We start from the raw sequence: 27,325 nt of genomic DNA on the forward strand, positions 1-27,325 counted from the left end.
AGTATTGCTTAGTGAACATTTATCCATGCATTCAGATACTCACAAAACATGCAGATTAAATTATTTTAAAAGTTACAATAAGACAAATGCTTCCAAGTGTCCAAGTCACTTTTGAGAATGAAATTTAGGTTCCCAATTTATTTCAGTGTTTTTTACTTTTTAATCTAATATATATATTACATTAGTATTCCTGATGGTTTTTAATTGGTGAGCACAACTTTTTCTTATAAATTAGCTTGTGTTGTAAGTATGTATCACTTAAATCTACCAAATATCTAAGGGAGAAAGACTACGAAATATTTTGTGACAGAAGCAACCATGTAATACGTAAAGCATCTACAGAAAGAGACCTTTTATGTAACCGCAGTTCAGACAGTAAATTATGGTTACTTGAAAAAATAAAATCATATTTGCCTCATCATACCTAATCACATTTTAGTGTAAGCTGTAATTTTATTTGTAATGTAACTTCATTTATTTATGAAAACATTTTACTATTCTGCTTTTATTTTGACTCTTGTTCATAAGCTACTAACATAAATTTATTTCATTGAAATTATATTTTTAATATTCTAGGAAAAAGTGAAAAAGAAACTGAACAAGAAATAAAAGAAAAAGGTAAGTCTATTGTATTTAAAAAAATAATATTCTATTTTGCTGAAATTCCAAAGTATGCCTTCTGGGGGAACTAATTTAAATTAGATTAAATAGTATTGATACTTAGTTCCTGGTTATCTTGCATAGATAAACTGGATTTGAGCAACCATACAGTGTGCCTCTGTTTTTGTAAGTAAACAAACATGCAGTTAGTTCAAAACTCAAATTTCCCTTGTAGATGGTCACAAGTTGCAATAATCCAGCCTCAGTAGATCCTTCTGACAGGGAATGGGGCCTTCAGAAGGCTGCTGTTGAAAACTCCTGCTGTTTCAGCCTACATCTTTTTACATATATATGTAAAAGATGCATATACATATGTATAAAGTTGTTCAGCAGCAGAGCCTTGCAGGGCACCTTTTATGATGATATGTTCCCAGGTAGTTAAAAGCTGCCTTTTTTGGTGTTAACCCTTCTTTCTTTCAGAAATATTGCATGCATATCTGTATAAGACTACTTACTGCAGTGTCCCAAGCAGAATTTAAGATTTTATATTTTTATATTTTTGGTTGAGTGAGGCTCTTTGTAAAGGTGTAGTGTGTTCTTTATACGCTTTATTTTAGAAGCGTTTGGGGAAATCTTGAAAGCAGTGCAAAAGAACATCTTTTTGCTCAATGTTTATATGGCAACCGGCATAACAGAGACATTGTTCTTGTTTTAAGGAATGAGCCCCAATTTTGCATCAGTAGTAGAAGTCAGATTTGTATGTTTGCTGTTTGTCAGTATTCTATTCCTAGTTTAATGCTACACAGCTCAAAGCATCACCATGCAGTTCAGAGATCTTTGGATGAGAGGCAACCTGAGCTATCAGGGCCCAAAAGCCCAAAAGCCCAGTGCTACGCGCTGCGCTCGGCTTGCAGGCACAATATCTGGGTTTGTGCAGCATGCTGCCAGCCTTAATAAAACTTGTCTTAGGGTAGTGAAAGCAGCCTATGGATGACAGTGCTTAATAGCTTAGGTGTACTGTCACATGTCCTGAATTATTTTGATTTCAGACCTGAGTTGGTTTGTAGCTCTAAGCAGATGCAGCCGAGGTGTAGTTATATCCATCCTTGCATACAGCAGAATGTACTGCAGCAGAACATACTGTCTGGGAAAACCGGTAGGTACTTTAGAAAGACACCAGATGGCACTAAAATCAGTCTACTTCAATTCAGTGTTTGTCCTGTAAGAGTTTCTGTCTAGTCTAGATTAGGACAAAAATATACAGAGACAGATTTAGTGGAAAAGTGAGTGGTGCCAAGAGGGCTGCAAGTCTCTTCTTCCTACACTCACATGGATGTTAGCCATCTGCATTTCCTATCACTGCATGAAGTTTGCACAATCCCTGTCACTTAGGTCAGCTTTGTATTTGTCCCTTGCTGTATGGTTACACCTGATGTTACAAAAAGCCTTGGACCTGTGTCTTCTCTCAGGCATGGCCTACAGAATAGTACCTACCGAAGAAAGCTCCTTCACTACTTCCAGATGGAGAAAAAGACAGTCAGTAATCCTTTTGCTGGCTGCTGCTCCTTTGCATCCTTTAGGAACATCCTTTTCATTATCCTGTGCAGCTGTTACTTTTATTTTTGATATCTGAATACTTGGCAATGATATATTTTATGATCTTTTGATACACCTTATTGGTTTTGGTTTTCTATATTTGCACTTTAAATGTAAGCTTCTAGGGCCTTCAAGCCCTTCTGTTTAGGTATTAAATATTAATATTTAAGTATTAAATATGGCTAAAGTAATCATTGCTTTTAAATATTTGGACATGTAAAGCCTAAAAGAAAGTATTTACTGCTTTAATGGTGGATCATACAACATTTGGTTTCCACTGCTGCGGTCTTCATTGTACTTGATTTGCATAATATCTTTAAAAGAGTATACTTTTCAATAATTTTTAATAATACTTCATCACATTTATTGAAAGTTTCACTGGAAACTTTGACTGAGTTTTGCACCACTCGTATTCAGAATGAAATGAACAGCAAAGACTAACTTCCACAATAACAACTTCTAGAATATAAATCTTTTTCAGAATATATCAAGCTGGGCTTTCAATAGGTTTAATGACATTGAATTTTTGTTATAGGAGGATTTATGTTCCATGAAATTTTAAATTGATTTTCATGTTGATTGTTATAGAAGATGTGGAAAAAAATAAACGTTCCTGGCAAACTCTTACAACTGGTGTTTGATGGGATACAAAGCTATTGAGTAATTAAAAAGATTGTATCATCCACTACTTTTTTCAGTCTCTACTGTCTTCCCAACATTGTTTCTGATTAATTATCATTTTTGATTGAAGTCTGTATTTAGAGGCTGTGTATATTGTGTACTTCAATTTCTTTACCTGCATTCCAGATCTCTCTTTTTGAAAAACACAAGCAGATGTAAAAAAAAGAGGTATATGAATAGATTGCTCACTAGTTTCTTGTTGACTTTTTGTTTTGGGATTTTCACTGATATATTAGTGGCAGATGATAGCAACTCTAGCAAATTGTTTCCACTTTCATCAGCTGGCACTTGTTCAGTATAGTTACTTAAGTTTGCCTGCTCAGTTGAAGTTATTGGTATTTTAAACTCTCTGTACATTGTTAGCATGCATAGCTCCCTTCCACTATGGACTTGTTAAATTCCTGGGGCTTTCTTTGTTTTTGCTGTAAATAAATATATGAGGTGTATGAGTCAGTATCAGGTGAAGGCACATTTGCTTGCACTGAAACATAGTTGCAAAAGTTATTAAGCTACTGGAATCGTACAGTTCCTTTACAGAGTCATGAGAACTTGAAATAGGTAGCAATCTAATGATCTTTCTCACTTGATGCCCTTCTGGATAGAGAATGACTAGAGATCATTTTGCTATTAGTTTGTTATGATTTTCCTTTTTATTATCTATCTACCCCCCCAAGTATATTTCTGAAGTGAAGTAACTTTATACACTTAAGGAAAAAGCTACTGAGTTGCAATAGTGTGTGTGACATAGAGGAAGTTAATTTAGACAGTCTACAAATTAAAAATGCATATTGCAAAGGATCTGATATTTTCTGGGTGAGTATCTGTCTCTGTCTAGTAAGAAAAATCCATTATTCAGAACAAGGAATTCTTTATTGCTATCTTAGAAGATAAAATAAATAACTTTCTTTTAGGCTATCTTCCAACAGAACATCAGTAACGTTTTGTAATCTTCTTTGCCCTCTAATTTCTGTATTAACTTCATGAATGCTCCTCAGAAGAAAACAAAATTAAAAATTATGTGTAGTCTAATAATACCTCAAATTTTCTCTGTTCTACTTAATTGAGAAGGATTAACTGCCTTATTTGCAAGATGATCATCAGACATCATGCTTCATCAAGTAATTGAAGGAGCTGGATATTTCAAATGTATCGATTATTTAAATCATTTCACTGTTAGTACAGTCCAGGGCATTTATACAACATCCTTAAGGCCTTTTTCGATATGAGCTGTAGTTAGCTGTTTTTCGATCATATAGGCGAGTGAAAATTAAAGTAAGGAGCTTCAGTTTTCTACTTTGGCTTATATTGTCATGTATTGAATATTCATTGATACTGCTGAAGAAAGGATCTGAAAACTGGAACAATCATTTTCTACAATTGGTGTTTTTCTTTCACACACTGAACGTTATCAAAGGTAATTAGAAAAGTAATTTTTAATTTTCAAAACTGATAAAACATGAAAGTGAAAATGTATGCCACTTGGTTGAAGCAGTTACCTCTGTCCCTGATGCAACTCAGTTATGCGTAAACCAGACATAAGACATTTTCATTCCACAAGTGGCCCTGCAAGTGTCATTCTGCTACCAGGGTTGACATGCAGCTCACTTAACTCTACATGTCTGCATTTGAGCAAGATATGTAGGATTCCACGGATGCTGGTGAAGATCTAATCAGTATAATCTGTGGAGTTTATAATGCTATTCTTATGGCCAGATGTAGGTGTTTGCTATAGGGCGAGATGAATCACACCTTAAACTCCATTAACAACCTTGACCAGCTCCATTGGCTGCAGAAGGAGCTGACACACTTAGCTCGCCTCAAGTCAGGGGAGCTGAGCTCCAGCTTTACAAACTCTACTTTTAAAAGCGTGCACACTCTACTGATTAACTTATTTAGGTATTTAATTAAAGCCTGCATCGAATGTGAGCCGTGGACAGAATGATCAATGTTATGCTTCATAGAAGTACTGCGGTTCTCAAAGTCCAAAAATGTTGCATAACACTATGCTAAACTAAATGTATGCAACACTAAAATATTAGTATGTACTTTTGTACGGAAAATCAATGAGGAAATTCATCTCTGAAATTCAGTCTGGTTTGTCTAAGGGTTGCCTAATTCTAGCCTTTGAATGAAGCCAAAACTTATTATGGTGAAAAAGAGAGATGAATGATGGAAATACATGCCAAAAATAAAGTTATTGTTCTGTAATTGTTTCTTATGAACAACATCTAACTAACAAAAAGTAATTTCAGATGGAAAATCCTGTAGAACAGTTTTTACTGCAGTGGAAATTGTTTCTAGAGTTACTGCTGCTAAAGATTTATTGTAGTCATTAAATTCAACAGCTTTATTAGTCACTAAAATGCCTCAGTTTTTATTCTCTGATTGCTTCCTCAGATAAGCTAATTACAGAGATTTTGCCTGTTCTACTAGTAGATTTTAGAAAGATCTTTAAATTGTCATAGTGTTGCTGGCTTTAAATTGTCTAGCTGTAGTTACTTGTTTTTCATATCTTCTAACTTTTTATTTAAGGAAAACTGTAAAAACAAGTGGATCACTTAGGCTGTCTGTAATTCACCAAGTGAGTTTCCCAAAAAATGGAAAAATTACCGTTTTTTTTTAAATCATCATCAAATTCACATTCTTCAGATGCCTACTGAATTGCCCAGTTCAGATGCCTATCTTTTACCCGAACAAATAAAGTGTCCCTCCGCAAGTTCCCAAGAGCACTATTACCAAAATGTTTCACGGCAGGAATAGGAGGGTGTTTAAAAAAGAAAACCTATGGCACCTCTGGAAATTGCTTTCTTAGACTTTGGCAATTTAAGTCCGTCACAAATAGCCTTCACAGAGAATAACTATGAGAGTGCATCACATGGGGAGTTTTTTGACATCACAAGGAGACATCTGGATCATTAATGGCACCTCAGACAATGGATTTGTTTAAATGTTGATAATACAGTCAAATAATATAAAATCTTTTAAGGAGTTATGAAGCAAAGAAGCAGGTGAGGTAACTGTTTTGCTTGGTGTTGCGTAGCATGGACGGATGTGAAATACTACCTACTATGATAGGATCTGAAGCTAATCCTTTTATTTCATATTAGGTTTAGAAATAAGGGAAATAATGAGAGAACATTATATAGTTAAATGCAGAGGTTATAACTTTGATGTAAAACACTTATCTAATTGCAGTAAGCACTACATATAATCCTACCACGGGATTGTTCTAGTGTAATTTTCAATAAGAAAATAGGGATAGTGCTCCCTCAAGATGGATGTGAAGACCATGCTTTATCTTGAATCCTTAAGCCTTCTGAAGGTATTTAACTAAAACCCTAAATACTATAGTTAAATACCTTCAGAAGGCTTAAGGATTCAAGGTAAAGCATGGTCTTCACAAAGCTGCCTTCTGTTTTCCATACCAGTAGTGCCAGATGCAAGATGGAGAAAGCAATGGGGACTACTCTGTGATATTACAATGCCAGGGATCAGTGTCCAAGCAGAAGGACAAGGGAAAAAAAAGCAACAACAGCAACAACAAACCCTCCATTGACAACAACTGAAACCCACTTATGAGATGCTTTGACAGTTAGGAGGTAAAGTATTTCTATCTTCCACATCCTAATAGAGATTGTGACATTATCATCTCAGCATTTCTGAGGATTCTGATTAGGAGAGGTGTTTTAGGAGAAATATTCACAGTAATAGCATAATGTAAGTACTCTTATACAGGAGGCTGCTGCCCCTTCCCATTAACGAGGAACCCTAAAGCATCAGTCTCCAAGTGTAAAAGCAAGACAGTTAGCCTAAGTTGAAAACACTCTTCCTCCCAGTGGTCTACATTACACCAACCAGGATGTCCTCACTATCAGTGCGCATGTTAGGTCCTAGGTGCCAGGGTTCAGTGCAGCACGTAAGCCTACCCTTCCACTCCACCCCTCTTCCAGGGCTCTGAACAGAAGAAAGGGAGCAGAGGGCATAGAAAGGGGATAATTAGTGCTGAAAGCAAAAGATGGATGAAGAGGAGGAAAGGGCAGCAAAAATGTGTGGAATACTGCCCGAGTTGGTTCCAATTGAGATTGCTCAAGGATTGTATGGGATGTTGTGTCCAGTTCTGGCTAATAAAGCATTAATTCTTTTGAGAGGACCAGACCGATCTCTAACTGCCACATCATTGCTAGGTCTTCTCTAATCTCAGGTGCACTCCCTGTCAGGAAAATGAGTCTTAGCCCAGCTGATTGTTTTGTGGTTCTGATGAAAATGTGTGAATTTGTATCAAAATAGACACCTGACTTTTTTTCCTGTGGAGGACAGAAAGAAGGATTCAGTTTATCTATTTAATAATTATTATTAGTAATTTCTGATGTAAGCTTTGTACCAGTTTGTTCTATATTGCTTTAAATGTAAGGTCAAATGTAGTCAATTTTGCCATATCTTAGTCATCGCTCTTTTTTCCATATGATTTTCAATTTTATTTCACATAATTATTTTGTTTTGGATGCATTTACTACACTAACGTAATTGAATTACTTGACAATTTACACTGATTTCAACCCTTTTGTTCCACTCAGGGCCATGCAGACATTTGATCATTTAAGGACATTTGTCTAGAAATACTAGAAAAGTTCATTCTTTGATTATGTTACTTCTTTAGGCAGCTTTTTGGATTAAAAGTTTTAAAGTTTGAAGAAATTATTCTTCAATTTTGATTATGTGAAAAAAATCAACATCACTGTTGCAAAATAATTTGCCTGATAGCTTACCTATTTGAACAGTTACTTAAGAGAAAAAAGCTGATCTTCTTAGATGAATATTTGCACAACTCAATTTTTTTAAATGTTATTGGGCTTTTTTTTTTTTACAATAGAAAACTAATAGTAGCACCTGAGTAGCAATTGAGATTGCTTTCTATCTCAAGGCATAATTTGTAATCACTTACAACTTTTCTAGACTTAAACTCTTGAGGTGAAATTTTCCATTAGGAAAACTAATTTTGGAAATGTCTTTATAAAAATCCATTTTGCAAAATTTGAAGGAAAAGAGTCAGCAGCCTCACAAGGTGTATTTTTCACTAATGCCTTTGCTTTCCCTAATGTTTAAATGAAAAGAACAAAAAAAAATATTGTGGACTTAGTATATGTTTTCCCTTCACAGGAGAATTTAGCCTTAATAACTAACAAATATTAGTCAACATGTGCATGTGTGAATTGATATTCATTAATGCAGATATGTTTGACTTTGGCAGCTAAATTTCATGTGTTGAATTTTATCCATTCCTTTCCTAGTCCCTTTTTGCTCTGTGTCTACACATTGCAATCGAATGGCATATTCCAGCCTAAATCTTAAGAAATGTACAGGATTTCCTCTGCTGTTGATCCCTCTCAGCATTGAAACTTTCTGTGACATGGAGGCGGGAATGGAGGCATGAACTATTTTCTGATTCTTTCACTGTTCTGCTACCGGTTCCCAAACAGCATGCAGGGAGAGTTCTGGAGTATCTAGAGTATCCAACTGTAGCATCAATGCATGAGGAGGATAAATTGGATGGGATTCAGGTCCAGATTAAGACACCTAAATGTATGAGGCTGCATGTGAAGGTGGTGTCAAAGTCTCATTGTATACAAGGGTGACAGTCAGTGGAGCCTTCAGCTAACCACCCAATAGGTATCTCATGCTGGGCTGATACACTTTTCAGGCTCCATTGACTGTAATGAATAAAACCCTAGCAGGGTTTTAATGCCTACATAGAGACACCTGAATTTAGGTGACTTCATCTGAAGCTGTTACTGCACTGGTGACATTCTCAAGTTATGAGTATATGAGCTAACTTTTAACTAGAGAGCAAAGAGTTGCACCATCAGGCACTGCTGCTGAATTAAGTAGTTGTATTGCTTCTAACTCAGGCAGTGATAGTTTGCAGATAAATAACTCAGTGTTGCATTATGTGTACAAACATATGAAGTGTTTCTTGCAAAGGGCTACTGCTGTTTTATTAGCACAATTTTGTGTAAGACACGTGCCATATTATGTGACAGGAAAGAGGCTTTGTCACTTGGTTTCATCTTTCCTTAGGTTGCTATTATGACTGTTTATAGCCCTAATCATTTGCAAAGTATGCAGCAGAGTCACAGAGTAGCAGTAGGGTAGATGGTCAATAACAGGATTTGGGGACAAGAGAGTTCAGGAGAAAATATTCATAAGAAGGGCATGAGTAACAGGTGGGTGGAAGAAGCCAGGTAGCTGAAAACAAGTTGAGGATAAATAGAAAAGGGTTGGACCAAGGAACAGATTGTGAACAAGTGTAGGAACAAAAGGGAAGAGCAAGAGTAGGGCATCAAGGTTGGGAACTGACTAGGAGAAGATGGTCACAGAAGAAGGAAACAAAGGAAATAAACAGATGCTTAAGGGTTCAGTAGAAGCTGCAGAACATAAAAGCATAGGTGTTTAATGTTTGCAAGAGAAATCAGGGAATCTGATATCGATCTATTTATAATTTTGAACTTCAGTATTCTTTTGTTGGCATAGAGCTATAAAGAATCTCAGTCACATTGACAAGTGGTACAGGGAACTTCCTTTTATTAAGAAATGAGAGAATGGAAGTTGCCTGTGTAGTTATAACTTAGGCAACAAAGTGCATTGAGGTATATAAATGTATTACAGGAATTGTAGAAACAGGACTAGGTGGGACCTTGAAAGTTTATTTAGTCTGTTTTACTGGCTAAAAACCTTATCAACTATATGAGTCATTCCTGCCAGATCCTTTTACAACTTGTTCTTAAAATTTTCTGATAGTAAGAATTCCATAACTACCCTTAGCAATGTGTTCTACAGTGCCTATAAGTACTGTTTCCAGATGCTCAAGCCAAATTTTCTCTTCTAGCAGTTTTAAGCCTTTCATTCCTTGACCTAACTATGGTGTTATAAAGTATTTGTTCTTTCTATCTCTGTAGCTACTTTTTGCATAGTTGTGTGTACCCCTCTTCCAGTAAGGCAAACCCTTTACTACTACCTTTTTCCCTTTCATTCTTGCTTGTACAGATGTAAAGTGTTGGCCCCCCAGACAATTCAAGACAAAAATATTTTTAAAAAATTCTTCAGAAGTGAGAAATTCCATCAATCTTTAATCAATTGATTACTTATTTCTCACGTGATGCTTTTTTGATCTTGAGTATCTAGCAGTGCATTCATTATTTTTCAAGTGATGCTTCTGTGTACTTTATAGAAAAAGGCACTCACTGCCTTTGGTGAAAATAAGGTGTCTTTCATCATAAAAAGCACAAAATATGCCAGATGTTTTAGTTTTCATATGCCAAAATAGGTACATAAAATAGCTATTTCATTGTCATTTGTTTGATCACATTGCAGACTACTTAGTTTATAGCACCTTAAGTATATTGCCGCTTCCAAAATATTTTCCTTCTCATTGTCTTTTTCCATATTGTAATACAGAAGGGAAGTGTACGGGATTGCTTGTCATCACTGGCCAAAGTTTGTTCTTCAACAAAAAGAACTAGTGTATGATTTCCTATGAGACTTCTTCCAAGCTTGTTGATTTGACAGTGGAAACTTTTTTCTCTGAGGAAGTCTTTTATGTCATCTATTCAGTCTTCAGCAGTTCTATGAAAGAGGGTAACAGGCCTGTTCTTACATCTGAAAGAAAAAAAAATTCTCAAAAAATTATTGAAAATTCTCAGCATTATTATTGCAAGACCATAGTACAATAGAAAAAAGAATTATTACGATTTTAATGCTCAACCAGATAAAGCTCCCAGGGAGCTGTGTGACAATGCATTTCTTCAGATACATGTTGAAATCCATAAGTCATTGGAGAAAAATTACATATTTTTTTTTATCTGAAACCAGATCAGTTAACTTCTTTGTAACATCCAATTTAATATATTGGGTCACATCTGCTAAAGGATTATTACACTAGAAGGAGGCAATGTATAATTTATTAAAGTTCCCCTGCAGGGATAGCAGACTATCTATTTAATATACAGGAATGCTTGATGGTTATACTGAAAGCTCCCAGATGAATCCTTTAGCATAGGAGTAAAATGGGCAGAGGAAAATAATTGCTCATTATAGAATGTTTACTGTGTTATATTGGTGCCTAGCAGCTGAATAATATTTATGTTAACAGTTCTTTTTCAGCTTTGCATATTGATCTCCTGCTGGTCTAGAGCTGTTATATAATTGTATTGAAAATGGAAAGATAATATTTTTTTGTAATGGAGAGTGGCTAAAAGGCTCTTCCAACACGTCATCAGAGGCAGGGTAAAGAAGTCTTAGCGTTTTGTGCCAAAGGCTTCTGAGATTTTCATTCACTCTGTCTTCTGAGCTGTTCCTGTCTCATCTCCTTGTAAACTCAAAGACGTTGTGAAAAACACTCTCCCTACAGGCAGTGAGAGTTTCTCAGTGGCTGGGAAAGCTTCTCTTTCCATCGCCTTAAAGGAACATCACTGTTGCCATGCTTAATAAGTTGGAAAAGGACCAGGAGATTATATATCTTTCTGTGAACCCTGAAAGTTAGAAAACTGACAGTTATCTATCCTCTCTTAGCGAATGCGTAGATTCTATGTAACTGGATGGTATTAGAAAAAGATTTTGATTCATGGCACGGGAACTGAGAATTAACTTTGTTTTGTTCTGTGTAATTTCTTGCCTCATACTTAGACAGCAGGAGCAAACCCAACGTTTGAGGGTGGAGTCCAGTCGGAAGCTCCCTAGACCATATCTAGGGACTCAGTGGGACTGACATGCCTCAGAGTTTTCCTGCTAACAACAAATGGCTCTTTTACTTAGGAGCTGTCAGCTCATCCAAAATGGAAAGTTCTTATACAGACTTGCTTTATTTACCCTTTATCAGCCCCTGGGACTAATGCCCCCAGATTCATCTGTACCTGCTTTTGAGAAAACCAGGCCTCAGAAATAGCGATGGTTTCTTAAAAGTGAGTTGGAATATTTTTGCATATAATTGGACTTTACTGACCAAGCTGCATTTTGTCAGAAACTTCTGACCTTACCTGTTGATCATTTCTAGATGTAAGCTCCTCGGAGGGAGGGATCCTTGCTCTTATAATGACGACAGTTCTGCGAGTTTTGCTGGATATGAACATGTGAATGTTTGGAACAGAACCCATGTTGCAATCCTTTATTTTTATTTTTTTTAAACTGCATGAAAATGCAATAAATCCATCACTTATCAAGTTGTTAATGTTTAAGACAAAGCAAGACAGAATATCAGCCACAGACCAAAATAAATGCAGTTCTGCTGTGTTTTCTATGGGGAAGGAACAAAAGATGTGAAAATCATCTCTATTATATCAGCTAATCGTGCTATACTAAAGAATATTTTGTTTTACTCAAAACACTTCTAAGTTCACTAACATAGCATTTTAATAGATTTTGTTTCATTGTGCGTTTGGAAGGTTCATTTTGGAAGTTACTGGAAAACAGAACTTTTGTTTGTAAAAAAAAAATAATGCAAAGCATGTCTTTGATCCATTTTATTCCATCATAATTACATTCATTTCAAGTCATAAGTTACAGGGAAACCTTGAAGTGGTTAGGAGAGGAAAAACAAGTGGTTAGGAGAACAGAAAAGTATTAATGCATTGAGATTCTTTCCAAGTTCTCCATTCTATTTCGTATTTTATACTGAAAAGGGAGTAAACCTTTGTAAAACTTTCATATAGTTTTTCCCTTCTTACCTTCCTACTTTCAAGTTAATGCCTTGAAACTTTACAGTCATTCCTAGTATAAAAAGGATCAATAAGAGTATAATAATAATCCTAATCTAGTGCTTCTTTAGTGCCTTTCCTTTATAGATCTTAAGACTTTTTTTTTTCTAAAGCTTCGTAAGACCTTTGTGAATAAGTAAATGGGATTTATTGGAATTGCTTCAATCACTGCTTAAAAATTCTATCCCTCTCCCCTGAAAAGCAAGAGTATCTATTTAGCTGTGCCTACCGAAGCTGCAGAATAGTTTATAAAGGACATGCAACTACCTTAATTGGAAAATCATGCACTTTAGGAATACAGTACTGGTCTCTAGTTAAAAGCTACTTCAAACAATTGCTGTGAAATATGAAAAAGTAATCAAGTGTGCATGTTTAAATCCCTTCTAGCTAAAAAGAAGAAGAAGCCAAAGCTCTTAAACAAGTTTGATAAGACCATTAAAGCTGAACTGGATGCTGCAGAAAAATTACGTAAAAAAGTAAGTTTCGAATCTTTCGTTCAAAAATCTAAATTGTAACCACAAACAAAGATATATAAAAATTAACTTGGAAAAAGGAAGAACTGCTTTGCCATTTCCTTTTGTGAAATTGGCTTTTTAAAATTAAATATCCAATGCACATTTGTACTTCAATTTTCATTTCTGTCTGGTAGTTTAATTTTTTAAAATCTTGAGTGTATGTTTATTCATGTCTGTTTGTTCACCTTTAACCTTGAAAGTATGTACCTTAACTGCTGATTTTTTAATTTGAAATTGCAGAGGAGACGTGTACTTCTTTTTTTTCTAAGTATTTTTATGCTGCTTAATCACTGTGTGCTAACCAACAGAATAACCGTAACTCTTCAACTCTTGGTCTTTGTATGAGAGAAATTGCTATTCAGATCATCAAAAAAGTGCTTAAATCAATCAATGGAACACGGTTAGCTCTGTCATACCAACCACGATGTGCAGTCCGTTCAAAAGAGCTCCTGTCCGTTTGAGAATTGAAGTCAACTATTGTAAAAGAACTTAGATTATACAAGTGTGTTAATATGGATCTTTCGGTAAGTGTTCATGTGCTTCACCGGCTTTAGCAGAAAAGGTGTTTCTGCCGGAATTCTGCTGGCACCTGAAGAGTGTTTCTGCTCCCATGCAACTGCTTAGAGGGTCAAATAGACATTCATGCTTTTTACCAGCGGCAACAAGACCTTACCATCAATCAATCCCTTTTGGTGATTTTGAATATAATAGTTTGACTCTGAGAAAAAGCAACAAAAAAGCCCTCCTCAGTTGTCTTCTGTGATAACTTCCAATTTTATTCTTATTATTTGAAAATTTCAGAAAAATAGACCTTGTCAACAATGTCCTTTTACCAAATGTCACTTGACTAAGCAAAACTGCTTGACTGTTAGAAATGAAAGACTTTAAGCCTTTTGGGTGTAAATCTTGCAAAACTCTGATATGCCTCGCAGACGGTCCTAGCACATGGAGAAAAACTGCAGGTCTTCATTCTACCCTAGATTTGAGATAGCTAAACAATAAGATATGCCACTTATAGTACAGTATAATAAAAATGATCTTAACCTTTGCAGGTGTAGGATGTTTCTTCATTTTTAGATGATTTTGATTGTGCATATTTAGGTTTATATTGCTACCCATGCAGCCTCAGAGTTTCTATAGATCCATGAAGGGGCTGAAGACCTGCCATAGAGACACGAGTCTCAGACTGTCTCTGCTGCTGTTTTTCTCTGGAAGCCTTGCTTATATGGTAGAATAAAAAAATAAAACACATTTTCATCCTTATTGCTGCTTAAGCAATTGGTTGAGCAGAATGAGACGTAACAGAAAATTCTGATGAGCCTATAGAATCAGCTGATCAGCTGATTTCCTGTCTGTGTCTCTTTAGTGAAATGCAAGCAGTCATGCTTCTCTTATAGGAAGCAGGATAAATTTAATAGCAAACTAGTCGCACTTAATATTCATTTGAAGATAGCAAGACGGTTGTGTATAATAAGTCACTCACATTTATACAGCTAAGTGTTGGATGTGGCTGCAAGATCTGATGCCGAGTTTTGCAGAGCAGTGGTTAGTTCCTATTTAACAGTGCAGCTGGTTCTTCTCAACTTCCGTCCTTACTTGCTAGTAATCTCAATCATGAGAATACTATAGTTGCTTTCTGACTTCATATGAGACAGGGAAGAGATGCAGAGTGCATGTGAAGGTCTGAGGGATAAAATTATTCAAAAAATTCAGAGGAAGCATCTATATACTTACAGAAGGTTCAGTACTACTTTCCCTCAAAGAGCCACAGTTATAATATAGCTAGTCATATGCAGAGATGAAATTTCTAGTTGTGTATAGACCTTTCTTCTTATTCTATATGTTACATTTCAGTTTGGATTATCTGTAGAATCTTTACTGCACACTTTAGTATAGTAAAGTGATAGTTATCTCAGCAAGTTTTGCAATCAGCAGAGGAAAAGTGAGTGAAATAAAAACAAAGCTATTAGTTTTAACCAAAAAAAGTGAATAATATTGTTTTATAACTAATCATAATGAATTTCTCACAAGTAAGCAGCAAAACCCCCCAAAAATGTGAGTGAAACCTGTTGATTCGCCATCTGGATTTTTGTATTTTTGTTTTGTCTTGCTTTATTTTAATTCAAATTAACTAATCTGATATTATGCCATTTTTATGCACTTATAACCTCTGTCTTCTAGGGAAAAGTTGAAGAGGCTCTAAGGGCCTTTGAGGCATTAGTGAATCAATACCCACAGAGTCCACGAGCAAGATATGGAAAAGCACAGGTACTGAAAAAAGTGTCATAAATGTTAAAATAAAATAAGATAAAATAAACCTTTTTTAACAATGGAATTCTAGATATAGACTTCATTTATAATTATGCAGACATTTTCTAAGGAAAAATGGTTTATGCTGTCGGTCAAATTGTATCCATTTCTGTCATCCTTATTTCCTCAGGTACTTAGGATGCTTTTGTCTAGCTTTAGTCTAGCGGGATGAAGGATAAATAATACAAAAAGATATATAGTTCCTATTGTTTTCATGAAAACTGCCAGCCAAATGGGAAGAGAGAAACCTTAACTAATGTCCAGCTGCAGGAATGCCCGGCAAAACTTAGTCATCACATGCTGTTTGCTGCATCTGGCAAATCAATGTATGTCATTCTGGGCTAACTGCTGCTTTTTGCTTAGTGAGGAATTTCAGAAGAGAAAAAGGAAGGGAAGGAGGTTTTCAGTTTTTGTAGGGAGACTGTTAAAGGATGAACACAAATTTGTAGGCAAGGAGACTGAATTAGTTTTTTTGCTTGTGGAGTAAACTTTTCTGTTTCAGGTATTCCCCTCCAGGAAAAGACAGCACTGGAAAATAAACTCTGCATTCATAATAATTTGTGCCATTTGGGGCTGTCTTGGAAGACGATAATCCTTGTATTTTCACAAAGAGTAGGATCATCCCACCGAACTAGTTGTAATAAAAGCCTGCTTGAACTCATGTTAATCAAGATGAGCAAAATGCAGCCCTCACAGTAGAGGGGAATTGTGTTGTAATACAATTAATGAGGCATCTGGAGTGGAGTTACAACCAGTTTTCACTTGGTTGATAGTAGTCATACTAAAACCGCAGCCACAGTTATCCAAAAACTTATCACAAAAACACTTGCTATGCAGTGGACTGATTCTTTAATGCTGTATGTGAGGGATAGTCTGCTGAACTCTTTGCCCTGTTACAGTAACAGACCGCCTAACTTTGTATATATGATGGATACAATTTTTTCGGGTAAATTATACTTTTAATATTTACCTCTTTTATGAATCCACAGTTAGGTATAAGAGAATACTCTTCCTATTTCCTCATTAGGTCACTGCTTTCAGGGAGGAAGGCACATAACTGAAACCATCTATGATGCTTTTTCTCATTCGGGATTCTTCCCAGTGACACAACTTATTTGCCGCTTTACGATAGTAGTCACTATATACCACATCAGCAATGCTTAAAAGGAGCTATAGACCAAGATATGGAGTCATAGTTAGTATATGCTTCCTGGGAATATATAAAAACAACTATAAATTCATTTCTATTTGCAGTGGTCTTTGTACGCTCTGGTTAATGTGTGACACATTTTACTGAACAATCATATTAACATGACTGATGGCACTTTTATTGAATCGAGTGTAGCGTAGATGAAGCTGTTTGAAAGGAATTGGAAATTCACTGACAAATGGGTTACTCTCATGATTTACATTGTAAGACACTGTTACTTTTAAAAAGGTGTTTATACCAGTGAAACACATTCTCATTACTAACAATATAGCTGCAGAGAGGGGTAAAGCTAAAACCTAAGATTTCACCACAAGAGTATATACCCTCCTCTTTTCTATGAAGCACAAACCAACATTACGTGTTAATTTTGTAGGTTCTGCTTCCAATAAGATGTGAGGATTAATTTTCTTGATCTTTAAATAATTTTAAAAGTCAACTATTTTCTCCAAAATTCTACAGGAGATTTTTTTTCAAAAATTTGAGCAATTCCTGATTTGATTTCTGAAGCTTTAGTTAGGTATCAAAAATATTCTTCAGAAACAGTTAATGTCTTTAAGGATGAAAAGAACAGTAGATAGAAAGATCTTAGACCTCCTTATAGATGATATGATTTATAACATTATATTGATGGAATTAATGAGATTTTATTATGATATTTTTTGTCTCTTCCTTAAATATCTTTTACTATCCTGTACCCTACAACTTTCTCAAAAAGGGAAAAGCAAATTTACTAGTTAAAATAAATCAGAAAAATAAATAACCTCTTCAAACTGATTAATGAGTTTCTCTCTGAAACTAACGTGTCAACCCTTGGCTTGGAGTTGATCTCAGCCAATCGTATCTGAGTAAACATATTATTAGATATTTTCCAAATTCAATTTCAAAACAGCAGAACATATCATTGAACATGGAGAAGCTTGAAAAAAAAAGAAGTGCAAAGAGATTCCAGATATTATCTGATGACTACAACATATACGGCTAGTGCAATTGAAACTTTTTCAATTAATGTGTGTATTAACGATAAAACAATGAATTTGGATTAACCAATATGTGTAACTACTGCTGAGGTGTTTGTGATACATCTATACTTTGCTTTGCTAATTGGCTAAAGAAAGAATGAGCCAGTAAAAATAGAAGTATTTAGGAAGAATGCATGAAACGTGAGAATGCATTTGCAAATATGTCAGAATAGAAATCATAAAATAATGCTTTAAAAATTCAGCATATGAAATAGTATTTTTTTCTTTTTTTCTTTTTTTCCTTTTTTTCCAGCAGTGGAAACATTATCAAAATGCCTTACCACAGATGAATTCTGTGGTAAGTTTCTACTTGGCTTCACTGAAGCTGTAATTTCACAGCAGAGATCTTGTACATTGTTTGGTCTGCTCCTGAGCTTGGTGAACAAATTAAATTCTTGAGGCATTATGTATGTAAAAGTAAAGCCAATTCCCAATTTTTTTTCAGGAAAGTATTTGTGCAAAATTATGTCAGTTGTGCTTTGTGTTAAAATTTATGCTTTCAAACAGTTTGCAGAAAGCAAGAATTAGCAGTAAATCCACCTTAACACAAAGGACAACTGACTAACCTTTCCATTGTTATGCCAAAATTGTAGAAAGTAAAGATAATTTTTAAATGGTTCCATAACCTAACAAAATTTTCCATTGGAGAAAATAAAATTATTTAAAAACAGGGATTTATTATGCATTCTAATGCATAAAACTATTGTTTTATGACTCTGTCTAGTCTGAAGATGACTTAGCTGAGAAAATGCGAAGTAATGAGATGTTGCAACAAGCCATCAACACCTATGATGAGGTGGCTAGTCTGCCAAATGTCCCTCCAGATCTGATGAAACTGAGCTTGAAACGAGAAGCAGACAGGCAGCAGTTTCTTGGTAAGATTTGAGCATGGGTTAAAAATTATGAAAGATATGTGGACAAGAGTTTAAAAGATCAATAACAACTTAAAAGTACCTTGAATTTTCAATAAGATCTGTGTTTCTAATCTCTTGAATATTTATGAAAAATCTTTAAAATTTCTTTAAAATATTACTGTTGAACTAATATTTACAATTGTTTGTATGACAACAGTGCCTGCAGACAATAGTGCACTAGGTGTTATGCGTAGCTATAGTGGAAGAAGTTCAAAAAAAGTTTATTGACAGAGAAAGGAGAATATGTACTTTTTTTTTTAACTGAAGGAAAGTTATGGGGATATTGATAGCATACCCAGTGTCTTACAGAAAACAGAGAAGAACAGAATTGAACTCAGGGGTTAATGTTTTATCTTGCAAGGTTTTCCCTCTGTTGATATTTTGGAAAGCTTTATTTTTGAAAAGAAGGTGTGTAGATAACATATAGTATAACTTAATGCACATGTAGTAAATGTATAGTAAATTTATTTGTGCAGTTTTATAAAATCTATGTGAAAGCTGTTAACATGCTGTTATGAAATTGTAATTTTAAAGTATACCTTTGTCAAGAAGAAATCGCCTATTGTTCTTACTCCTAAGCTTCTGTCAACGTTATTTGTTTAATTTACTGAATTACTGAATTTACTCAATACCAGTAGCAACAACTTTGATAGCCATTAGACCTAAGTCTAAGATAGCTATTAGGCCATTAATTCCAAAGCATCCTGCAACCCCTCAGCTAATGTTCTTGATCCTATTTTTTTTTAATGTAAATAACCAAATGACATCCAATAGATTTCTAAAATAAAATACACAACCCACACACATTCACTTAACAGCAGTGGCTCAATGACAGTAACACAGACCTGTATTCATTACTTTAGGGGATCATATATAGCAATCTTTTAGGGCACTGATGCAGTGGCCCTTTACATAACTTTTTCCTGTATCTCTCTGTTGCTTTTTACAAATTTGCCTGCTATACTGAGATCTGAATTTATTTTTCCTAAGCTGATTATATTCTCATTTTTTAAATTTATACCGCTGTCTTCTTTAAAGAACAATAGGGAGGCTTAGTCCTTATGATCATAGAGGTGATCTGTCCTAATCTCAATAACAAAAGTTCCAAACCCCCAAAATAAGTGCTAAATTAAGGTGAAGTAGGTCTGAGTTCTCTTTATCAAGGACTGGAAACCTGAAGTTGGAACCCTAAAAGCAAAGTACTAAAACATAGGGAAACATATGAAAATTTAGATGTACAATTCTGAGATGTACAAGAAATGTTGATTATTATATGAAATACAGCTAAGTTAAGTGGAGAAAAGAGTTCTGGCCCCATTAATTGAATTTTAAAATCAGCTTATTTTGATTTTACCGTGCTTCAGCAAGACCTTGTCTAGGAAGCCAGTGAACCATGTACATAATTTTAAGTATAGACAACATGATTATTTGCAGTGGAACTACTGCTTAACTGTAACAACCTGCTTAATAACTTCAATTAATTGATACCTACATTTATTTTAAGATATTAATCTAGTTTTGTTGAGCAATTTGACATATACAAATGAAAGAGCAATCAAAGTTTAAAAATGTATTGTTACTGCTACATTGTGAACAGTTTTCCACTAGAGGCTCCCATAACACCACATGATATGCATTCTCAGTGATTTCCTGAACTATTCCTTGTAAGACTACACCCCATGTGACAATTAAGCAGTTGAATGTTCTCCTATCTGTATAAGTCTGTTCTCAGGTTCTGCACGAGCAATGATCATTAGTGAAAGTGATATACCTGGCTGTAACTTGTATTTTCTTAGACGGTGGACTAGATAAGCATGTTATGTGAGTTATCTTATTATTGTTACTTATGTCCGTAGTTGTAACTAAGTCTTGTTCAATGAAATTAGGTCGCATGAGAGGTTCTCTGGTTACTCTACAGAAATTAGTTCATCTGTTTCCCAGTGACACTTCTTTCAAGAACGACCTTGGAGTTGGTTACCTCCTGATAGGCGATAACAGCAATGCCAAGAAAGTATATGAAGAGGTGAGCTTCCATTCCAGCTGAGAAAAAATGGCTTTACTTGCGTGTGTTCATTCTACGGATGCCTATTTTTAATTTCTTAATTGTTAAGCAAGTCACGTGTCTGGTTTGATGGGTTAATACAGATAACATTTTCTTCCCCCTGCACAGTTCTTAATTATCTCTTAATTTTAATTCAGATTTCCTGATACCATCCATAATAGACATTCTTCCTCACAGAAAGAGAAATGCGTGCTTAGTAACAATTGGCTTCTTAAGACTTCTGGTAGCCAGCTTTGACATGTATTGACAACAAACGCAGACTCAATGCCCAGAGTAAAAGAAGACACTTTATCTGCAATACGTGAAAAGCAGAAATAAACCTGCTTGTTTACAGGAACACCCACTTTAAACAAGCGATAAAGTAGTTCAGCACCCACATAGATAATCATGCTTTGGCTTCTTCAGAACTTTTGTAGGCAGCCTAAACTCTATTTTTCTCTCATGATGCTTGCTTGTGCTGTAGAAAGTTCATTGGATTTGTCATCTGATACCATGGTTAGCAGCCTGGACAAAGTTCTACTGCCGGAAAGGGTCACTCTGCTCCTGTGACACAGAAACACCATTATCATCTGGGAATGCTCTCATGTTTGTGGAGCTTCACGTTACTGATAGAGCAAGAGCTGTCAGAACCTGGTCAGAGATGATCTTCTGAAGAAGTTGGCATGCTTGTTCCCATGCTTATTTAGTGCAGGATTAGTTCAGCAATTGACTGGCTCATGTAGACTGAGGATGAGAGAACATGACAAGTGCTGACTCCTGAGACTAAAGGCCCAGTTGTCAGTGCCACACATCTCAGAGTCAGAAGGGATTTGCATCTTGGGTGGTTTTGCAAAGGGACAGGACATTCAGCCACATGGCTGGAAGCAGGAACCAAAGCCAGATAATACTCTTCTTTATGCATCTCCTCTGGCCATCACAGATGTTGCCAGATGAGTGTTTGCCTTGGTACTTTGGCTACGTTTTAGGCCTGTCCATAAAACATTTCTGTTCAGTAACTTTTCCTGCGTTCTGTTAAAATTTCTCTGAGGAGTGGCAAATCAGCTTTTAAAGGTTAGATATATTAACCAAGCTTCCTTCTCCAACTGCAAGGAACTTCAACAAATGTAAAATATACTTTTCTTGAGCAAGATTTTCCTTTGCAAATTTTCTGGATTTTGTTCCAAACAACATAGATGTTAACTTTTCTGAAAACTGTCACAAGCCTTCTTATAAATGGAAGGAAGTAATGAGTGTGCTATATAATTATTTTGATAATGAGTTTCACAAACTACAGAAAGAAAGTACACTATTCTGATCAGGAACAGATATGCCGGATAAATATTGGCCTGCTTTTAATATGTTGTTTTCCCTATTTCTACAGACTTCATCCGGTATAATTACTCCATTTTGAACTTCAATAACCAGTGAAATAGAATAGATGATGGTAATGGTCTGTCCTTATAAAAGAGCAACAAATAAATATGTTTTTAAGGAGCTAGATTTATTCTTTTTAGAAAAAATGCAGTTTTTGTCTCATATTCTGACTATTCTTCAGGCCAAGTTCTAACACATTAATGTAATTTTCTCTTTGTTGTAATTCAGGACAAATTCAGATAAAGAATTTTAAGAAAAGAAATATAGCCAGAGAAACAGACAGGAACTCATGTGCACTTGCTTTTTATTCATGGTTGTACTGAAGGTTTCTCATGTGATTCTGGGCACATCGCTTAGGGTCCATATGGTCTGCTCTGAGTGCCTGTTGCATACCTAATTAGAAAGTGATTGGCATATGATTTGGAGCTTCTACCATAGGTGCTAAGGCTCTATGCATAGACAATAAAGAGAGGGAGCAAACTATGGAGAGTGCTTCTGGGGACCTCCAGGAGACACCTTCCTCTTCCCATGACTTCAGAAAAACCTATGTGGTATGATGAACCCATTGGTAGTTCAGGACAAATCAGTCATATGATAGGAAAAGTGAGCCTAACCTCAGTGCTGCACAGTACATGCTCCATCCACTCAGTGTTTATGAGTCCTCGGTTCTAATTCAAACTGTAAGGATGGTCATACACTTTATTCGGGTGTTCTTTAGTATAAAAAACATGAACATGTAGGATGAGAGAGCAGAACCTAGGATTCATCCTCAAAAGAGCATACTGTTGTTTAATTAAAGACTCAGCTGTTTGCGTTTTTTCCCCCCAATCCCCGTCTTTTCTCCATGATCATCTAACTTGTACACAAAGGTAGAGAACTTGTCTGAGAAGCAGGAACACTCCGCTGTTCAGGAGAATCTAGACTCCAAATTTCCCATTTATTGGGAATCTACTAGATTCTTGTGCAAAGCATACCAGTGCCCTACTTTGCTTCCTGCTGCAACATTTTCCTCTAAGCTGTGTTGTCCATCTCTGTTAGGCATGGGCTGAGTGCATGTAACAGACTGGACTCCTCACAGGCACTCTCCTTGGGATTACAGTAAATACATTTCAGACCAGACTAGCTCTAGCTGGCATCATCTCTAAGGAATTGTACAGATGCACAAGGAATTTTGCAGTAGAAAATGGAGGTGGTAACTAAAGCATCCTATGATCTTAAGTCCCGAGCAGGGAGAGATCTGAATTGAGCTTAGCATCTAAACTGCTTCCAGAATCATGATATTTTGGCTTGACTGCAGTCACTAATTTTCTGCTTTTAGAGGGCGGTAAGGAAGGGCAGAAGCGGCCATTCAGAAGATTGGCTTAACACCGATAAGACAAGTTTGAACACTGTTAGCGTCGTTGGCTGTTGCAAATAAAACAATATAATATCAAAGTGAATGGACACTTTTTGCTTTTGGCTTTATAGTCAGTATATATATTTTACGTTCAATTTTTGTCATCTTTGTATAACCGGATTTAAACATTGGAAACCAACCAAATTGTTCTAAGAGGATTTTCTCACAATTTTTTTTTAGCGTCTTAGCAGCTGTTAGGCTGTTATCATGAAATTTGTATTTCAAAGTCTTAAATGTGATACGTTGTTTCTTTTAGCTGCAGAAATGATAAGCCTAAATACTGAACTTTAAAGCAAGAGAGTTTTATGTCTACAGCTGTAGTATAGTTTAATCTTGTATAAAATATAGTCTATTTTCTAGTATGTATTTACCAGACTCTCTGCTGAACCACATATGCAACCATGTCCATTTGAGAGGATTTCAATTTTGCCTACTATTCTTTCTTTTGAATGTTTTACTTAGGAACAGAGAAACATATTGTTAAAAGGAGTCCTGGCAGGACTATAGCTATTTTTATTTTCAAAGATATACAGGTTATGATAAAATACTGTGGAAGAGTTCTTCATCTGAAGAATAAATGATCTTATAGCACTTTTTCTACTTGCCATTCTGTCTCTGCATGGTTTAATGTGTTGTTGTACAGACACATATAAGCCAGTTCTGATTGAACTATCTCGGGTACCAGAAGCAAAATAGCCACATTAATGCAGTACTCTACCCTGGCTAATTAGCCGTAGATAGCCCTAGAGGTTGATTTCTATATTCATGATTAATATTTAATAGGCTATGAGCGGTTTAGTAAAACTTATTTCTAAATATAATTAATATTGCATGCAGCAACAGCAACAGGGTAACACAATGTACATTAAATACTTCCAGTGTAATTTCTACAGATTGCGTCTCTTCACTTCTCTTTAGGGGGCTCTGAATGTAGATCATGCCTTAATGCAAGTCACCATAGTTTAAATGGTTTAAATGAACTATGATTCGGGAAATTCTGTTCTGTCTTAATTAATCAGAAGCTTGTCCTATGTTAGAGGAACTATAACAAAATTATATGGCTATTAAATATTTCTGTCAGTCATTTTATTTGACCCTGCAGGTACAGATTCTTTGAATAAAATGATTATATATAGAATGCCAATTGCACATCGAATGCTCTAGCCAAAAATTATAAGAAAGAAGAAGGTGCCATGTTTTCTTGTATTAGCGGTCAAGCACATTGTTTCTATGAATTGTCAAGGTCACTTTTTGCTAGTTATGTGGCATGTTATAGACTCTCAACTTCACTTTTCTTTCATGGGAGCTTCTTCCTGCAAAAAGAAGTGAAATAGTACTATTTTTAACTTGTAGAATTTTACACTCACGTTGCACTGCATTTTGTGTGTAATTTGTATGTAAGGTTTGAGAAAGAAGAGAAAGTGGCCCAGAGGTCTTGTTATGGTTTTACTCGTAATTATTTTGACTGAAGAATTAGATTAGACACTGACTGGAAAAGGCGGAGGGAAATGGCTATAATGTGTTTGGGCATTTTATGCATGGCATAGATTTGGCATCAGAAATGTATTTGGAAAAAAAAAATTGCTCATCTGTCCATTTTGTTGTATTTGCTGATTGTGCTAGACACTCGACTGGTATCAGTTTCTGTAATTCCAGTGACTCCCAGGCACCTGTGCTGATCTTCACAAACTGAAAATCTTTCCTGATTGTCTGTCCACCCTTATTTTAAAGATAGAGAACATCCAACAACAGATTAGCTTGGCCACGTAATTGATATCACATAGTACTACAAATGATATTGAGCTATACATCATAGAAATGTGCAACTGGAAAGGAGATTAAGACATTCTCTAATTTTCCCCTTGACTGAAGCAGACCAAATACACTTAAATTATCCCAGTAATGTTGGGGGTACATGTTTCAGAACTCAGGCCACCTAGCTTCACACTTTCTTTGCCTGAAACACTCCACCATACAGTGATCCTCTCCTAGAGCTGTCCACAAATTGTTGCCTAGCACAGTCTCCCAGAACTATCCATCTGTGCCTAACTAAGATTTGACTTGTCTTTTGCCTGTGCATTTTCCTTTCTTGCAAAATTAACTAAGTTAGGTTATAACTCAGACACTACTTCTAAATCTTGTTCAGAATACAAAATCTTTTAGCTTAGTTTCATACACTAGGTGTTGGTCTATCACCAAGTGTAGTATTTTTGAAGCTTTAAAGTTTGGCTTATAATGGGTTATTCTGGAGAGGGACAAAAGCAAATGAGGAAAAGAAAGGGCAGCAAGACAAACATTTATCTGAGAATTAATGGTAGGATAAAATGTCATTGAATCACTGAAAAATAGCATCTGTCCAGGTCTGTTAATTTTCCATGAACTGAACAGTCACATTTTGAAAGTAGATCCATACATTAATATGTAATTCATCTGCTGTCATATAGGTTCTAAGTCTGGCTCCAAATGATGGCTTTGCCAAAGTACATTATGGCTTCATCCTGAAGGCGGAAAACAAGATAGCAGAAAGCATTCCCTATCTAAAGGTATTGTTCTTACTTAAAGTATATATTTTACTAATAGAAAAATAGTATCAGAATATGTAAAATTATGGTAGCACGTCTCAAGGTAGAAGCATACTATTTACAAATCATAGTTTAAGCTACATACTGGAATTATATTGCTATAGCTCTGCCAGTGAACTGGAACAAGTTTATACATCAAGATTCTTCAATTCCTAAACATCAAGTATTTCTTTTATTAGTAGTTAATAGAATAACTGTAAACAGAGATCTTTGAGTTTCTTGTTGTTTTGAGGTTGGCAGTATGCTGCAAACTTACAGTTCTTGAAAGATCCAAATAGGGCATGTGTATACTTCTGAGTATTTGGGAAGAAATACTGTAAAATGAAACCTTAATTTGCAATATCCGACTTTCTAAAATGCCTGTGTATGCGGGAGAGTTTGGGGTGGTGTGGGTATGAGGTGTCCGCCTCTGCGTATATACCTGTCTTGCAGTGAGAGGGCATGGGTTTTGAAAAAAGGTAACATTTCTCAAGGGCTTTTTGATTGAAGCGTTACATCCATTCAACCTAAGTTCTAGGATACACCATGGTCGTTATATCTGATAACCAGTTTCACAGCTTATCTCTTCAATAGAAATGGTAGCTTATTTACAGCAACCAAGTGAACTCTTTTAAAAAGTTATACTGAATTTCATCTTATCCTTTCCTTAGGAAGGACTAGAGTCTGGTGACCCTGGCACAAATGATGGACGCTTTTATTTTCATCTAGGCGATGCCTTGCAGAGGATAGGAGACAAAGAGGTATGTGTTTGACACATCCTTTAAGTTTAAACCTCTGAGGGACTGCATAATTCAGCAAAACTTTAAAGCATGGGCTTAATGTTGAAAACATTTATAGAGTTCAAAATAAGGGACATCACCAGCAAAAAATCTGCCATTTGCATGATGATGCAAACTCCCTGCACCCTTTATTCTACCATGGGACTACCCAAAACGTATTATAAGCTTACGTGGGGCAGTATGAACCAACAGACCAAGAAAATTCAAAAATTCCATGAAGGCCATTTTTAGAATCTGTTTCCACTCCTACCACTTTCTATAAAGATCTTTCCCACCAGAGCCAAAATATGGAGATATAAATGTATAACTTTACATGAAAGTTCTCTCATACCTCTGGTATAACCCTGATTTGTAAACCTCACCTCTTTTCCAAAGTGACTTTGCACTGGTGAGTACATAGTACAAGAAGACCATGAGAAAACCGAATGTGTGGCCTGGGTTACTGTGCTTGGTCATGCGTTAAATTAGCAAACAGATCAGAAAAGCAGAGATTTGTACAACATATTTGTTTCATATCCAAAAAACACAAACATAGGCCACTGGAAGCCACAAGAGTTTCTAA

At 35.7% G+C, this 27,325-nt stretch overlaps 1 protein-coding gene across 10 annotated transcripts in view; it reads left to right on the plus strand.

The window, feature by feature from the left end:
* The window catches only part of ASPH (aspartate beta-hydroxylase), a 125,189-nt gene that overhangs the window by 74,723 nt on the left and 23,141 nt on the right, over positions 1-27,325 (plus strand). For all 10 annotated transcript variants that reach the window (XM_068932621.1, XM_068932623.1, XM_068932620.1 and 7 more), the window contains 7 exons: positions 577-618; positions 13,011-13,099; positions 15,320-15,406; positions 18,402-18,552; positions 20,478-20,614; positions 25,847-25,945; positions 26,635-26,724. In XM_068932621.1, the coding sequence (XP_068788722.1) occupies positions 577-618; positions 13,011-13,099; positions 15,320-15,406; positions 18,402-18,552; positions 20,478-20,614; positions 25,847-25,945; positions 26,635-26,724 (695 nt within the window). The remainder of the gene's footprint in view (positions 1-576; positions 619-13,010; positions 13,100-15,319; positions 15,407-18,401; positions 18,553-20,477; positions 20,615-25,846; positions 25,946-26,634; positions 26,725-27,325) is intronic.

Source organism: Struthio camelus, chromosome 2 (genome assembly GCF_040807025.1).
Source record: "Struthio camelus isolate bStrCam1 chromosome 2, bStrCam1.hap1, whole genome shotgun sequence".
In the NCBI taxonomy this organism is placed as follows: domain Eukaryota; kingdom Metazoa; phylum Chordata; class Aves; order Struthioniformes; family Struthionidae; genus Struthio; species Struthio camelus.